The 17,982-nt window shown below is 39.7% G+C and overlaps 1 protein-coding gene across 1 annotated transcript; it reads right to left on the bottom strand.

Moving 5' to 3' along the window:
• Nucleotides 1–3,127: 3,127 nt before the first annotated feature.
• Nucleotides 3,128–7,254, bottom strand: LOC135514027 (C3a anaphylatoxin chemotactic receptor-like). The gene is made up of 2 exons (XM_064937157.1): nucleotides 7,201–7,254; nucleotides 3,128–6,280 (listed from the first exon to the last, which is right to left on the bottom strand). Exon 2 carries the CDS (start codon nucleotides 6,266–6,268, stop codon nucleotides 5,228–5,230), a length of 1,041 nt encoding a protein of 346 aa, XP_064793229.1. The 5' UTR covers nucleotides 6,269–6,280; nucleotides 7,201–7,254; the 3' UTR covers nucleotides 3,128–5,227.
• Between the last annotated feature and the right edge of the window lie 10,728 nt (nucleotides 7,255–17,982).

Genomic DNA, 17,982 nt, shown 5'->3' with positions numbered 1-17,982 from the left:
GATAATGTAGGTTGATTATTTAACTGAAAGTCTAAGGTGTTGGGGGAAGGGGTTCTACTAAACTACTGTAACACATGTCATTGTTTTAAGATGGTCATACCATGGATGATTTAGCTATTGGGTTTAACATTTTAGGACCCCTTTAGATAAACAGAAAATATGACATTATTTGATAAAGTATTTAATTTGGCCTTTACTACTATAGCCCATAGAAATGCATTGAATAACACATTCATGAACGGCAAAAAAGACAGTCAAAATTATTCTAAAAAGGAACAACGTTTTGAAGTATCTGTCCCATATCCAGAAGCGGTGTGTGGGTAAAATCACTGTGGAAGCCAGAAAAAGTCCTATTACAACCAATGTTATGTGATAATTGCATTGTTTGCTCTATAACCTGTTCATTAATTTGCCTTGCGACCGTGATACAGTATATAGGCCTAAAGGCCGAGACAATAAGAAGACACAGTGGCAGAATAAATTCAATCACACCTTTGTTTTATCACAAAACCGGATAGCAACCTCTGTCCGGTTTAGTCAACAAAGCATATTGCATGTGACAAACAGTACATGACCTACAGCACGGTCTTCTTGACAGCATAGTCAAGAAAGTTAATGTTTCCACCATTTTCGGACCACTAAACAACTATTGAACCACAGAGAGTTACAGCAAGTTACAAAGGAAACAAGAACTGTCTCCACTATTCCAGCACCATTTCAACTTCAAATCAAACATCAAATCACCTCTGCTTAGTCTAATACAGTGACAACAAAAAGATACCAAAAACAATTAAGTCCAATCTACGTAAACTAAATATGATGAGGCTGTCGATGGTTCTGATTTCTGTGTGTGCGCGTTTGTACAAGTAGAGAAATATGTTGATGCCATCCTCCTCTCTTTCATGTTGATGAAACAGTTTATCACTCTGTCATAAAGTACACACTTTTATTTTTTGTTGTCCAAGGCTACCTGGCTAAAATGCTTGCTAGCTAGCTGAACTTCCATTCAAGGATTGGTATACTCAGTTATCACCATCACCAGCTGGGTGTTCTGTGTGCAAGGAGTTTAATATGAATTTAAATAAAAAAATCTATATCTACATCTATAGCTACATATTGAACTTCCATCCTCTTAGGTCAGGGCCACAAAATGTATGAATTAATGGTTGGATCAGAAACACCCTTATAATCATTGGCCAGTACGGAGAAATAAGTAAAATCACAAGTCAAAATCCCTATCTCCATCCATGGCTAATTTAGGAAAGTGACAATTTTAGCCACCAAATGACAACGCAATGAGATGCAACAATTGAAGTTGTTTCTGTCAATGACGAATGCTCTATTCAATGCAATGGCCTGTATCAATGTCATACTCGTTTGGACCAGACAGAATTAGATAGATGGCCTACACATAGAGAGAGAGAGAGTGGTGCTGTTTTGCTCACTCTGATGCTTTCTCCGGTGAGATGCAATTCAGCCTCTTGCGAATTGAAGGAAAATGATGAAACACAGAGAGGTGAAAGCTACATTTCATATGTTTTTGCTAAATGTTCTTGGTACATTTTTGGGGGGAAGCCTGGCTTCCCTTGGCATCCATGAATACACACGACTGCCCATATCTAGGAGATATAAGAAAGCTCAGGAAATATTTTGGGTTATGTTTCTTAGATTGGGTACATCAATCAAGGATACATCAAGGATTAAATATTTTTGTTCACTTATTTAATTTGAATATGACCCAAAAAGCCTTTCACCGTAAATTATATAACTGAAAGCTTACTACTCCAAAGGATGAAAAGGCATTTTCTTCAAGTTATAGATTAGTTTAGATTAGAGTTATCTACCATACTTAATTTTACTTGATATACGATCCTTGATTATTGTTATTGAAGGTGAGTAGTACTGAAAGTGACACACCCCATTTTCTATTGTAGATTTCTTTGGTATCGAAGAACAAGCTATACAATAGTCCCACCCATACTGTAGGTACTGTGCATCAAGAGCATAGAAAAACAAAAATAAATCAAAATGATCTGTAAGTGAAGCATTCTGGTTCAATTTTATACACCCACCACTTTATGTTGACTGATGATCAATGTGCATATGTCTCTATTGTAGACATACTGTAGAGCAATGAAAGACAAGATTACTTGCTATATATATATATATATATATATATATATATATATATATATATATATATATATATATATATATATATATATATATATACATACATATATATATATATACACACACACACACACACACACACACACATTTTTTATAGTACGTGCAACAAGATCAAACAAGTATTATGGGACAGATGATCACTTCAATTTTTGGACAGACTTGAACTTTAAGTGGCTCTGACTTTCATTAACAGGCTGGCACTATCTGAAAGGGGGTGTCACATTTGAATGCATGTGTATGGAATTAATGTAATGTGATTACACCCCCCAAAAATAAGGTAATACCATGGAAGTAATGGACAGTGATACCAAATAAACATCTGAAAAAATATATAATATGACAGTAAAAGTACAAACTCGACAAGGACAAAGATTAAACCCCCTGTCACAGGCGTCGTAAGAAGTGGACCAAAGTGCAGCGTGGTGAGCGTACATATCCCTTTTGTTTATAGAAATGCAGCCAAGGAAACGACCGTGAAGCTTAACTTTGGCTATAATGCCTCTAACAAAGTTAACTACCCACACTGAAAGGAGGGGGAAAAAAGGGCTACCTAAGTATGATTCCCAATCAGAGACAATTATAGACAGCTGTCCCTGATTGAGAACCATACCCGGCCAAAACATAGAAAACAAAACATAGAACGCCCACCCCACATCACACCCTGACCTAACCAAATAGAGAAATAAAACGTCTCTCTAAGGTCAGGGCGCAACACTCCCCCTTTGTTGATCAATGAGGTACACATGATATTGTGTAATGTTGACCTGAATATATGCCCAGGATATTCCTGGTATTAAATGTTTCTTAATGCTCCAATGAAGGATGACTGTGATGTTTGTTCTAATCAGTTACATACACGCATACAGTTTCAAAGTAATGAGATCAACAACACATATATATTCATCATTCCCAGTTTTATGAATCACTCGCCAAAGTTGTTGCTTAGTATGTATTTAATTCCCATTTTACACATTTGACTACCCTTACAAAAAGAAACGTAAAAAAACGTGGTTTTCGGACACGTGTGAACAAATCACGTGAAAAATATCACGTGAGGAATACAGTGCCATCAGAAAGTCAGACCAAGAGGGTCAATACTGATGCTGAAGTCACAGGTGGGCATACCTCATCACGTGACTATTTTAATGTAAATTTTAACATGTTAACAGGATCAATAAGGAGACACGGAGTAAGCTTATTTTTACTGGGGTTCTCTTCCAATGTATATTTATTACAAATTTCTCTCAATCTCGGAACCTTGACTCTTCAAATTCAAAATCCTCTCTTCGTAGAAAAGCATCTGTTTACATTAATTCCAATAGCAAACACATTCACAATTTTTCAAATACATTTAATACACCGGCATAAAAATTAACAAAATCCAAATGGACATCAAACAGTAATGGAAGCTAAAACTAGCTAGCTGGGATGAAATGGCAGGCTAGCTAGCACCTAGCACTAAGCTAGCTAGCAAGCTAGCAGATAGAAATTAGCATGCAGCTATTAGATATAGATTAAATAAAAAATGACATTCTAAAATACATATGAACGTGGTTCATATGTACACATGCAAATACACTCAATATGAGCCCTTGTTTGTAAAAATATTTACCATTTAAGAGACCCGAAAAGCATCAAATATTTGTTTTAAATCATCTGAGATGCCAACATGTTACCATTGACTTTCATTCAAAAGTGATTTAGCTAGCTAGTTACTTAGCTTCGCTATGCTCATGTTCATGGAAAAAAATCTAATTTGTTTTTCACTTGGTCAAAACAATTAAATTATACATCAAAATGACCCAAAACGTCATTACAGTTCAGTTAAAAAATGTCTCTCGAGATTTTGAAAACGTAACCATGCATACAATCCGGAACACAGGATATTAAAAATAAGGAGACACTGCGAGCTAACTAGCTTCACGGTTCTTTTCACCGGGCTACTTTCAACAGCCACGGAACAACGTATGAAGAGAGCATGCACCTGCAGCCGAAACACTCCGAATGCCTCCTCCTCGTGGTAGCACTAAATATACGTGTATCAATGCAACACTATGGAGGGAAAAAAATGAAGTGGATGGCACCATAATTAATTTTTATGCACTTTAATTATTACTTAATTAAAGTAGAATGGCATTACATAATTTGCAATTCCCTCATGTGAAAAAATTGCTACTGCAACATGTTAACACCACTTTTTCACATGGGAGGGGAATAACACTATTTCAGACCCATATGTGACCTTGCAATTACACAATGTGAATGATTCTTACATGGGAAACTGCAAATGTGAATGTTTTTTACATGTAAACTTGCAGCTCATGGGAGGAGAAAACACGTTATTCTCCTCACATGTGAAATGTGGTGTTAACTTGTTAACTCTAAATTTAACACATGTGAACATATAGATTCACATGAGAAAGTGTCAGCTGAACATGTGAAAAAAGCTGTTTCACAATTTGTAAGAGATATTTGTACAGTATGAAGTTCCAAAGGCTTCACGTTCATCCAAAATAATTGTTGACGGTTTTGTGAAGTATAAACACAGGGCTCTTCAATAAGATTCTCAGCTCCTCTATGGGATGTGTAATTACACTTGACCTTTCGGTGTCACAGCAGATGACCTGACAGATGAATGTTGGCACGGTGGGCTGATTTAAATTTCATTGTACAAATCTGATTACACAACAACCTGTCAAACATAAGATTGGTGATGCATGGCAGGAAATGCAGAACAATACAGTACAATATTGTTGCTTATGTTACTTGAGTGGTGATGAAAATGACATTCAACTACAATTAAACAATACCGTCACAGCAATTGTGTGTGTGTTACAGGAAATAACTTTAAATTAGTTATTTCCTCAGGGTTAAAACATTTGCATAGTTGGCATAAGAGTTGGCTAAGACAGAGCAAATCTTATATTGTTACAACTATGGACCTTAATATGTGAACTTAATGGGTTAATGTATATAAAATATACTTAAAAGGGGCATAAGTTTTCCCTGTTTTACAATATTTGTTGAAAGGCAATCAGACATTTGTATAAACTTTTGAATCAGCCTGGGAGAAAGAGGTCCCTCTGCTCCTTGAAGAGCGTTCCTCCTCATCAAAAGCATTTTCAATCTTAGAAAGGACAGAGTTAAAGAATTTCTGCTTGAAGTCTTTGCCCATGAATGCATACAGAAATGGGTTCAGGCAACTGTTTGCACTAGCCAGAGTTACAGATATACTTAGCCCTTCACGAATAACAGTTTGAGAAGTTTGATCACGGGCTTTAAGTTCCAGAAGGATGAAGACATGGTATGGAAGCCAGCTGATGAAAAACGTGGCTATCAGTGCAGTCAGGACCTTGAAGGCTTTGGAGGACCTGGTCATCCTGTTGGTCCTCAGTCGCAGGATGAGGACAGAGTAGCAGAAGATGATGATGAGGACTGGGAGCACAAAGCCACTGATAAATCGACTGATAGCTACAGTTATGTGACTGTTTGGGTGTGGGTAATGATTAAAGCACTTTATGTCATCTGGGGATACCTGGCGAAACACTGTGGAGGGAATGCTCAGTGCAACAGAGACGGCCCAGGCAAAAACCACAACTGCAGAGGCCCTCCTCACGGTTCGCTGGTTCTGGGCCCAAACTGGGAATACGACAAGTAGATAACGGTCAACACTGATGACGACCAGGAGGAAGATGCTACTGAACATGTTGAGGAACATCACAAAAGAGGTGAACTTGCACATGAAGTGCCCTAAGATCCACTCCTTTGTTACCATGTAGATTATGTTGAAGGGGAGACAGGCACAGAATATGAAGTCGGAGATGGCCAGACTGAGGTACCAGGTGGTGTTGACCGTCTTTTTCACCTTGAGACCAGCTATCCAGATGACCACCCCATTCCCACAAACCCCCAGCAGTACGATGACCACATTGACCACAAGGAGTATGTAGTCCCCTTGTGAACTGGCTGATGTATCCGGTGGTTGGCCAAATGAGGACTGAGTTGGAGGGGCTTTGCTATCATCATAATTATACTCATCAATCGTTGGAATTGTTTCTAATGTCACTGCTGCCATGGCTCTCTCGTTCTGTCCAAACACAAGTATAAAAATCAGCTACATCAGAGAAAACAAACAGCAGGACCATTGAATATCATTTCATTCAATAGATTAATTTAAGATTTGAGTTTGAAATGTCAGTATTTTGAATGTTATTGAAAAGCTTGTGCTGTGTCAACTCAGAACATTTTGTTAAGTTAACTAAGTGATAAAATATTAGTTCCATTGAGGAATGTCCGTGAGGTAAAACAATTGAAAAACACAGTGCCATTAAATGGCACACTATGTCATGAAAATCTCTCATTGACACAAATGCATGATTTACTTGAAGTTATCTGCACTTTGTTTTAAGCTATGCTTTTATAATTACCTATTTTAGGAGTTCCTTTACAATTTATTTAAATTCAGGAACTGAAATTGACATGCAATTTCAAAACTTGAATGAAGCTAAAATAAACCTCAACTTGAATTGCAGCTTCCACCTAAACCTGGTCAGGCACAGCATCCATAATATAACACTGACTTTGGCCCTTTGGATATTGCAGAGGCTGCAGGTTCATATATTCTGAATCTCGTTTTGTAACTCTTGATAAACTACATTTTTTTACATTACACTCACTTTTCAAAAACATTGTTCACCCTGGATTCACACAGCTTGAAATAATACTTTTCAAATGTTTGTTCGTGTTTTGAAAATAACTTTTTAGTTATCAGATTTTATTTTATTTTTTACATTTTTTTTACTTTGCTGTGTCCAACACAAAGATGGTTGGACACAATTTGTTTCTGTCACAACTACAGGTATTTCCGACTTTTAATTCTATAAATAAATAAAAAATGCATGAAACATAAACAATATTGTAACCAAGTTAACATAAAGCCTAATAAGTGTATATCAATTGACATTCCGTCCCTCAAAACATTGGATTTAATCAGAAAAAGGCACTCACCACACACACATACAACAGAAACAGCCTGCTGCAGAATCATAAATGCAGTTTAGTAGGGGACAATATTTTTTCTGCTTGTTGTACTCATTTCCTTTTAACAAGCAGCTTCTCTTTCTGTGGTTTACACCAAATATTTACATAAATAACCGCAAACATTGTGCAATACAATACAAGATTGTTGCTTAGTCAACTTCTTCAGAGAAACAAATTAAACAGGCAGATTGAACAGAACAATGCTTGTGTTTTTACAAATACATGAACAATTCCAATTTCCAATGAGTTCACAGCGGTTGTGTGAAATGTGTTTTCCATGTATTGTTCAACCTGAATATCAACACAGGAGTCTCCAATTATTTTCTCCATCCTGGTCTCAGAGCATATTGTATAATTCTGTATGTAAATCTAAGATACTCCATTTTGTATAATATGTTACGTTTCGTATGGTATGTATTCATTTGTGGATGTCCATCACCCATTTCGTATGATATGTTACGAATGACAATTATATATTATTCTATTATATGTTATGAATTTGCAAAACATATGATATGTTATGGATTTTTAGCTAGGTGGCTAACGTTAGCTTGGCTAGGGGTTAGGGTTAAGTTTAAGAGTTAGGTTAAATGGTTAAGGACAGAATTAGGGTTAGCTAAATTAGCTAACATTCTAAGTAGTTGCAAAGTAGCAAAAATAAGTAAGTAGTATAAAAGATGCAAATTATGTAAAATGCTAAAGTTGTCTGTGATGAGATTTGAACTCGCAACCTTTGGTTTGCTAGACGTTTGCATTAGGGGAAGAGTTAGCTAACATGCTAAGTAGTTGCAAAGTAGCTAATTCGCTAAAAATGCTAAAGTTGTCCGTGATGAAATTTGAACTCGCAACCTTTGGTTTGCTAGACGTTTGCATTCGGGCAAAGGTTAGCTAACATGCAAAGTAGTCAAACAAGTAGTAAGTAGTTGAAAAGTTGCTAATTTGCTAAAGATGTCCATGATGAGATTCGAGCTCGCAAACATTTGGTTTGCTAGACGTTTGGCTATGTAACCATACCAAACGTAACATATATCATATTAATTTGAGTGTACCGGATTCACGATTAATATGTTACGTCTAGTCTATAAGACCAGGCTGAATTCTCAGATCCTCTATAGCAGGTATTCCCAAAGGGTACGCGCAATACATGACAATTTGAAAAATAAGCCACAGGAGTTTGAGCGAGAATAAAGAAGACTTTTGAGTAGTAAGACGTGTATAAAAGCAACAGATACAGTTAATAAGAAGGGGCTAGAAGTGTCTTATATGGTGAGCTACTGAGTGGCTAAGACAGGCAAGCCCCATACTATTGTGGAGGACTTCATTCTTCCTGCTGCCGCGTATATGGCTGGGACAATACTGGGGTAAAAGGACAAAAAAACTATACAGACAATGTCTTCATCAAACAACACTGTTTCACGACGCATCAGTGACATGGCAGGAGATGTTTTAAAACAATTACTGCTTCGCATACAAGCCAATGAATTATATGCGTTACAGCTGGATGAGTCAACAGACGTGGCGGGACTGGACAACTTTGTGACATCAAGGGATCGGGAAGGGATCGCCTTCCATGGGAACAGGTGGAGGCAGGTAGGAGAGCAGAAGCAGCCGGAGAAAGGAACCAGCGGTATGTGGGAACACTGCTGGCAAGGAAGCCTGAGAGGCAGCCCCGTCAAGAGTATGGTGGAGTGGGGTCCAAGTCCCGCGCCAGAGCCGCCACCGTGGACAGACGCCCACCGAGACCCTCCCCTATAGATTCAGGTTTTGCAGCCGGAGTCCGCACCTTTGGGGTACTGGGGGGCTACTGTCACGTTCTGACCTTATTTTCTTTTTATGTCTTTGTGTTAGTTTGGTCAGGGCGTGAGTTGGGGTGGGTAGTCTATGTTCTTTTTCTATGTTATATTTCTATGTCTTGGCCTGGTATGGTTCTCAATCAGGGACAGCTGTTTATCGTTGTCTCTGATTGAGAACCATACTTAGGTACCCTTTTCCCCCACCTGTTTTGTGGGAAGTTAACTTTGTCTTTGTTCAGGGCACATAGCCCAAAGCTTCACTGTTTGGTTTTTGTTCTTCGTTTTGTCAGCGTCAATTTTGAATAAAGAGAAAATGTACGCTAACCATGCTGCACCTTGGTCCAGTCCTTCCAACAGCCGTGACAGACACCCTGTGCGGATTGCCACCGCACATGTCATTCAGCCTACTGTTACGAAAAACAAAATGTAAACATTGCACCCCAAAATGTCAATGCAATTACAACCTTAAAATAGACAGCCCTAAACCGCATGTGTGTGGAATAATACATTGTCCAATCTGTAAAGGGCCTTTGAAAAGCAGAGACGCTGAAGTGGTTCAAGAAGTGCCACACGAGTGTTATATAGCCCTTGGCTGAAGATGAACATTCAGAGAAATACGTGTTCTATGGTTTTGAGACAAATCAGCAATCGGGTTCATTTGCCTATTTTTGTATCTACCATGACTTTAAATGGTGAAAAGTGGTCGGCAGAGGGACTCAATTGTGCACGGCTCTTTCTAAAACACTTTAGAAAACCCCAGTACAGAAATGTCACGTTTAAAGCGCACAATTCTAGAACCTATTTTACATTTACACTTAAGTCATTTAGCAGACGCTCTTATCCAGAGCGACTTACAAATTGGTGAATTCACCTTCTGACATCCAGTGGAACAGCCACTTTACAATAGTGCATCTAAATCATTAAGGGGGGGGGTGAGAAGGATTACTTATCCTATCCTAGGTATTCCTTGAAGAGGTGGGGTTTCAGGTGTCTCCGGAAGGTGGTGATTGACTCCGCTGTCCTGGCGTCGTGAGGGAGTTTGTTCCACCATTGGGGGGCCAGAGCAGCGAACAGTTTTGACTGGGCTGAGCAGGAACTGTACTTCCTCAGTGGTAGGGAGGCGAGCAGGCCAGAGGTGGATGAACGCAGTGCCCTTGCTTGGGTGTAGGGCCTGATCAGAGCCTGGAGGTACTGCGGTGCCGTTCCCCTCACAGCTCCGTAGGCAAGCACCATGGTCTTGTAGCGGATGCGAGCTTCAACTGGAAGCCAGTGGAGAGAGCGGAGGAGCGGGGTGATGTGAGAGAACTTGGGAAGGGAACCTATGACTCCTACCTTCTTCTGAACCCCTTGATACAGCAAGGCGTTGCATCCAGTGTCATAGCTCAAGGTAGTAAAATCGTGTGTTTTGTAGACCCCGCCTTCAACCAGAGATAAATTGACAGTTTAAGCTTCTTACCCATGAGAAAACTCTGTGAAAGGATGGTTTCCCCACTTCTGCACATCTGAGGAGAATCTACATTATATTGGATCTTATCCCAGCCCCGAAATGTACGGGAGTGATCAAATGTCTCCCAAAGAGCGTGACAGATTCATGACGTGGTACGAGACAGTAAGACAGAGCAACTTTGATTTCCATAAAGAGATGGAATCATACTGTAACAATGATGAGGTTATACTTCGTAAAGGATGCCTCAGATTCAGAAAAGAGGTAATCAAAGATGCAGGCATTGACCCCTGGAGTTGTACAACTATTGCATCGGCATACATGAAAACCTATCGTACACACTTTCTACCTACAGCATCTATAGCTATCCCCTCGCCTGACAACTACCGACACCAATTCAAGTCATACTCTAGTGGGTCCATTCAATGGTTGGAGTACTTGGCCGAGGATAAAGATGTTTTTATTCAACGTGCTTTGAATAAAGGAGAAAATAATATTGGACTCTACAGTGTAGATGGATACACATAGATTGACGGGGTTGAGACCATGTTGTTGGGGTTGAGACCAACAGTTGTTTCTTCCACGGTTGTAAATCTTGCTTTGTGCCCCAGGCCATGTGTGTCCTAACCCAAAAGACTTCTGGGGAAATGTACCAAGAGTTTCAAGACAAATTGGATTCTTTACAGGCTACTTACGGGTTAACCTGTTAAATCTATGGGGGCGCTATTTCATTTTTGGATAAAAAGACGTGCCCGTTTTAACCTCTTGAAACTCCCCATCCCGGATCCGGGATTGTGACTAAGCCTCAGGCTCATTAGCATAACGCAACGTTAACGATTTCTGAAAATCGCAAATAAAATTAAAATAATGCGTTTGCTCTCAAGCTTAGCCTTTTCTTAACAACACTGTCATCTCAGATTTTCAAAATATGCTTTTGAACCATAGAAATTGACTAATTTGTGTAAGAGTATGCAAAGCTAGCATAGCATTTTGTGTAGCATGTAGCATGCAACATTTTCACAAAAGCCAGATAACCAAATAAATAAAATCATTTACCTTTGAAGAGCTTCTGATGTTTTCAATGAGGAGACTCCCAGCCACATACCAAATGCGCAGTGTTTCCTGAAAGCGTCTGTGTGTAGGAGAAATCGTTCCGTTTTCTACATTGCGCCTGGCTACCGAAACGAACCGAAAATGCAGTCACCTACAACGTGAAACTTTTTCCGGATTAACTACATAATATCGACCGAAACATGGCAAACGTTGTTTGGAATCAATCCTCAAGGTGTTTTTTCACATATCTCTTCATTGACATGCAGTTCGTGGAAGCTTGCTTCTCTCTCTGTGCCCCATGGAAAAATACTGGCAGGTGACTTTTGCGCACCAATTTTGGCGCAGGACACCGGGCGGACACGTGGTAAATGTGGTCTCTTATGGTCAATCTTCCAACGATCTGCCTACAAATACGTCACAATGCTGCAGACACCTTGGGGAAACGACAGAAAGGGCAGACTCATTCCTCTTGCATTCACAGCCATATAAGGAGATCATGAAAGACAGAGCCTCAAAAATCCTTGTCATTTCCTGGATGCCAAGTCATCTTGGTTTTGCCTGAAGCTCACGTTAAAGGGCACGCACAGAGAAGATATTTGTATTTCTGGACACGTCAGAGTGTTTTCTTTCGAACAGTAGCAATTATATGCATAGTCGAGCATCTTTTTGTGACAAAATATCTTGTTTAAAACGGGAACGTTTTTCTTCCAAAAATGAAATAGCGCCACCATAAGTGTAAGAGGTTAAGCGCAATATTTTGTCACAAAAAGATCCTCGACTATGCATATAATTGATAAGAAAACACTCTGAGGTTTCCAGAACTGCAAAGATATTGTCTGTGAGTGCCCCAGAACAGGAGCTACAGGCAAAACCAAGATGAAACTGCAACCAGGAAATGAGCAGGATTTTTGAGGCTCTGTTTTTCATTGTCTCCTTATATGGCTGTGAATGCGACAGGAATGAGCCTGCCCTATCTATCGTTTCCCCAAGGTGTCTGCAGCATTGTGACGTATTTGTAGGCATATCATTGGAAGATTGACCATAAGAGACTACATTTGCCAGGTGTCTGCCCGGTGTCCTCCGTCGAAATTGTTGCGTCATTTTCAGCTGCTGGTATTTTTCCATGGGATTCTGAGACGAAAGCAGGCTTCCACGAACGGCATATCAATGAAGAGATATGTGAAAAAACACCTTGAGGATTGATTCTAAACAACGTTTGCCATGTTTCGTTCGATATTATGGAGTTAATTTGGAAAAAGTTTGACGTTTTGGTGACTGAATTTTTGGTTCGTTTCGGTAGCCAAATGTGATGTACAAAACGGAGCGATTTCTCCTACACAAAGATTCTTTCAGGAAAAACTGAACATTTGCTATGTAACTGAGAGTCTCCTCATTGAAAACATCCGAAGCTCTTCAAAGGTAAATGATTTTATTTATTTGGTTTTCTATTTTTTGTGAAAATGTTGCGTGCTAAATGCTATGCTAAATGCTAAGCTAGCTAGCAATACTCTTACACAAATGCTTGATTTGCTATGGTTCAAAAGCATATTTTGAAAATCTGAGATGACAGTGTTGTTAAGAAAAGGCTAAGCTTGAGAGCAGGCATATTAGTTTCATTTCATTTGCGATTTTCAGAAATGCGTTATGGTAATGAGCCTGAGGCTGTATTCAAGATCCCGGATACGGGATGGGTAGTATCAAGAAGTTAAAAGTGGATGTGATGTGGGATCGTGAATGGATTACACTCAAAAAGTCTGATCCTCATGTTCGAGCCTTCCTTTCCAGCTTTGACATACCAGAACCCTTGGAACCACGACAGGCCGGAGGCCGTACTAATGCTATGGAGGCTGTACCAATGCTTTGACATTGCGGTATGGAGCGCAACCCATCGAGACAATTGGATATGTAGATTTTACATCACCTTTATCCTCATGTAATGCGTTCCTCATGCTATCCCATGGGGCATCCTGAAATTATTCATCGCGACTTTGACTTACCCCAAAACTATTTTGGTCTGGTCAAAGCAACTGTCTACCCTCCTAGGGGTTTGTTTATACCAGTGTTGCCTTACAAGGGACCTCAAGGAAAACTTTTCTTTCCCCTTTGTCGCACCTGCAGTGAAAACAACAACCAGGAAAACCCTTGTGATCACTCAGATCAAGAAAGAGCCCTGACAGGTGTATGGGTCACAGTTGAATTCTCCAAGGCTCTAGAGATGGAGTATCGTGTGGCCAAAATCCTTGAAGTGTGGAACTTTTCCAGGAAATCAGACACTCTTTTTAATGAGTACATCAAGACCTTCTTGAGATGCAAGCAAATGGCTTCAGGCTATCCTGTTTCGGTCACAGATCAAGAGAGCAAAGACAAGTACATTCAAGACTATCACGACAGAGAAGGCATACTTCTTGACCCTGACAGAAAAGAGGTCAACAAAACCAAAAGAAATGTGTCAAAATTGTACTTGAACTCGCTTTGGGGCAAGCTTTCGGCAGAGACGCAATATGCTAGCAACGTCGATCATTAAAGACCCTGAAGAATTTTAGGCATTTGTTTTTTCGGATCAATACCAAATTTCACATTTTCATTCTTGAGTCAAGTCATTGCCCTGGTGCAATGGAGGCGTAACAAGAAGTGGGTTCTACCCCCGGGTAATGTAAATGTGTTTCTTGCCGCATTTACCACTGCCTATGGCCGACTTGAACTGTACACCCTCATGGAGCAGCTTCAGAGGCGAGTTCTTTACCACGACACAGACTCTGTGGTCTATGTAAGCAAACAGGGTGATTGGAGCCCCCCACATAGCAACTATCTGGGTGGTTTAACGAGTGAACTCGAAGATGGTGACCATATCACAGAATGGTCCTCCTGTGGTCCCAAAAGCTATGCTTTTAGGACTAAAGACAATCACGTGGTGTTGAAAGCCAAAGGCGTGACTCAAAACTATGAAAATGCCCCGCGTGTAAACTTGGAATCAATTATACGCTTGGTCGAGAGGTTCAAAAACGACCGGAATAGTGACTTTGAGAGATTGAGGTCCTACAAAAAAATTGTTAGGGATAAAAAGGGCTTCCATCTAAGGAATGCCCCACTTACTATAATATTCAGGGTAGTCTATGACAAGAGACTGCTTTTGCCTGACGGGACCATATTGCCCTTTGGCTACTGACTTATGCTAAAAGCCCCAGTGTGTCTTAAAACTTAACCTCTTGAAACTAGGGGGAACTATTTTCATTTTTTGAAAAATAACGTTCCCAAAATAAACAGGCTATTTTGTCAGGACAAGATGCTAGAATATGCATATAATTGACAGCTTAGGATAAAAAACTCTAATAATATTGTCTGTGAGTATAACAGAACTGATATTGCAGGCGAATGCCTGAGAAAAATCCAATCAGGAAGTGACTCTTATTTAGAAAGCTCTGTGTTCCTATGTGTCCCTATTGAGCAGTGAATGGGATATCAACCAGATTCCTTTTTCTATGGCTTCCCTAATGTGTCTAGTGTCACAATACAGTTTCAGGCTTTTATTCTGAAAAATGAGCCTGAACGACAACATTGCATCAGTGGTCAGCTGGAGGCTCTCAGAGTGTTTTGTGCGTAATAGACAAATGTGGCCATTGTTTCTCTCTTTCCTACTAAGAAGCCACCTGTCCCGGTTGATATATTAGCGAATAGATATTTGAACAAGACCTTGAGGATTGATTATAAAAAACGTTTGCCATGTTTCTATCGATATTATGGATCTAATTTGGAATATTTTTCGCCGTTGTCGTGACCGCAGTTTCCGGTGGATTTCTCAACCAGACGTGAAGTACAAACGGAGGTATTCCGGCTATAAAAATAATCTTTATGGGACAAAATGAACATTTGCTGTCTAACTGGGAGTCTCGTGAGTGAAAACATCCGAAGCTCATCAAAGGTAAACTATTTAATTTGATTGCTTTTCTGATTTGTGACCAAGCTGCCTGCTGCTAGCTAGGCATAATGCTATGCTAGGCTATCGATAAACTTACACAAATGCTTGTCTTGCTTTGGCTGTAACAGCATAATTTCAAAATATGAGGTGACAGGGTGATTAACAAAAGGCTAAGCTGTGTTTCAATATATTTCACTTGTGATTTCATGAATTTGAATATTTTCTAGTAATATTTTTTGTCCATTGCATTATGCTAATTAGTGTCAGTTGATGACAATTCTCTTCCGGATCTGGTAGAGGGAGTTCCAAGAGATATAATGACTGCTGTAGAAGGTTTTGACCCCCGGTTGCAACTACCATTTTCAGCCTTAATCGCAGGCCCATCCAATAGTGGTAAAACTTGTTTTGTAAAAAGTATTTTAGAAAATTCTGAACATGTGTTATCTCAAAAGCCAGATAATAGTGTGTGGAGTTATTCGTGTTATCAACCTCTGTATGATGAATTGTTGAAGAAAATAAAAATCAGGTTTGTTGAAGGAATACCTGAATCCCTGTCTGATGAACTTCTCCCTCCTCATAAAAACAATCTGCTGGTTTTGGACGATATGCTATTTGCAGGTAGCGAACATCCCGAAATTGCATGAGCTTTTACCCAATATACTCATCATAGAAACCTGTCCGTGCTTTACTTGGTGCAGAATGTGTTTCACCATTAGTTTGAATGCCAATTACATGATTTTGTTCAAAAACCCTAAAGACAAACTACGAATTAACAGTCTAGTTCAGCAGATGTACCCGGGAAGGAAATCCTACTTTATGGAGAGCTACGAGGACGCTACCAAAGCACCATTGTCTTATTTAATTGTGGATATAAAAGCAAATACTCCAGAACACGTGAGGCTAGGAACCAGTCTGTTCCCATGGGAGTGGCCGGCTGCGTACATTCCTAAAAAGTAACAGCTATGTCTCTATGTTTAAAAAGAAACCTGCCCCTCTTGAGAAGCCTAGTTGGGGCTACAGCTAAAGAACGGAAGGCCATCTTGGGTCACTGTTCTTCAGATCTCATATTATCCCTATGTGAGATTGCTATGAATCTTTTCAAAGGACGCATTCCACTCACCCTGACACAATTGAAAAAATTAAAGAGACAAAAGACAGCGATCAAACTCTTTGCCAATAAAAGGGCCAGTCTTCAAAAGAAAAGTCATAGCATACAACAGTCTGAGTGTTTTCTTCTACCTTTACTAAGTAAAGCCGTGCCCTTCATCACCAGCCTTATTGCTGCCAAACGTGGGGGTTGAACACAGAGTATGATGGCCAATAAAATGTATTTGGTGCCTCAACAAGAGTTGGATAGACTTAAAAAAACAAATGCAGGGTCCTGAAAATATCAGACAAACAGCGGAAAATTATGTGGATTCGGCCATGAAGGAGATTTTGAACCGAAAAGGATTGAACCCCAATGATAAGGTCCAAAAATACACAAACCTATTGCAAATGTATTTCGCCTTGGTAAAACAAGGTGAGAGAGAGACCAACCATTTAACGCTTTCCCTACCGGACCCTTTAAAAGATGACGAGCCTAGCGAGAGCCACACCTCTGTAATGCTTGTACCTGCGAGCTTACCGGCTGAAGATCAAATGCCTGTTGAAGATAAAGTTATGCATGACATGTTGACACATGTTCCGGCACATAACAGGAAAGATGTTAGATACATTATGAACAAGATAAAAGACTCAAAGGGGACCGCTACTTGGAATGACAAAGGAGAGTTTATTCTTCAGGGCTCTGTTGTCAGGGGTTTACATATGCTTGACTTGCTTAAAAGTACCACGGCTGCCCCCAAGGTTGCTGATGACAGAAGATCTCCCGGGTGGCGTCAGTTTCTTAAGGCCCTGGCAATCCTCAACATTCCCCTCTCAGGGGGTACCCAACTATAAGCTTCGTCAACAGATTCAAGCTTTAAAATAAAAACCTTCAACGAGCTACAGCACCTCTAAAGATGCCCCAACAACCCCTCCCCCCTATGAAAGGGATGATGATAACTCATTTACCCCCCTGAACATCTCCGGACCTTTTCCTAATCCCGATCTCTCAGGGTGGTTAGACTTTTGAATGACTATGATTAAATGCAATAAACTCTATTAGAAAAAATAAGTAATTTAACATTTGTGGCATTCTTGAAACATTTGACGTGAGCATATGCCTTGATTACACAGTCTTACAGTAAAGGACACATATTTGAACACTTAATATTTTCTAACAAAACAAGCTGCAACGTTATCATTACTTCTTAAATCATCATTATAAAGGGACATAACATCTTCAAAAGACACTCCCCGGGCTCTTTGGCATAGGTAGAATACACAGTGGTGACCGCGTGTAGTGGAAAGGTTATCTTGCACTTGTTTGATGCAGTAGTATATCTTTGATCCGTTTTTGATCAAAAATTCTTTAATAGATTTGGGGAAATGGGAAAAAAACGCGGGGGAAGCCCTAGGAATCAAAAAAAGTTTCGATTTTTCTTCCTCCTTCGTCTTCT

Source organism: Oncorhynchus masou, chromosome 25 (assembly GCF_036934945.1).
Source record: "Oncorhynchus masou masou isolate Uvic2021 chromosome 25, UVic_Omas_1.1, whole genome shotgun sequence".
In the NCBI taxonomy this organism is placed as follows: domain Eukaryota; kingdom Metazoa; phylum Chordata; class Actinopteri; order Salmoniformes; family Salmonidae; genus Oncorhynchus; species Oncorhynchus masou.
Note: the sequence above shows the minus strand (reverse complement) of the source record. Positions and strands in the feature narration are given on the sequence as shown.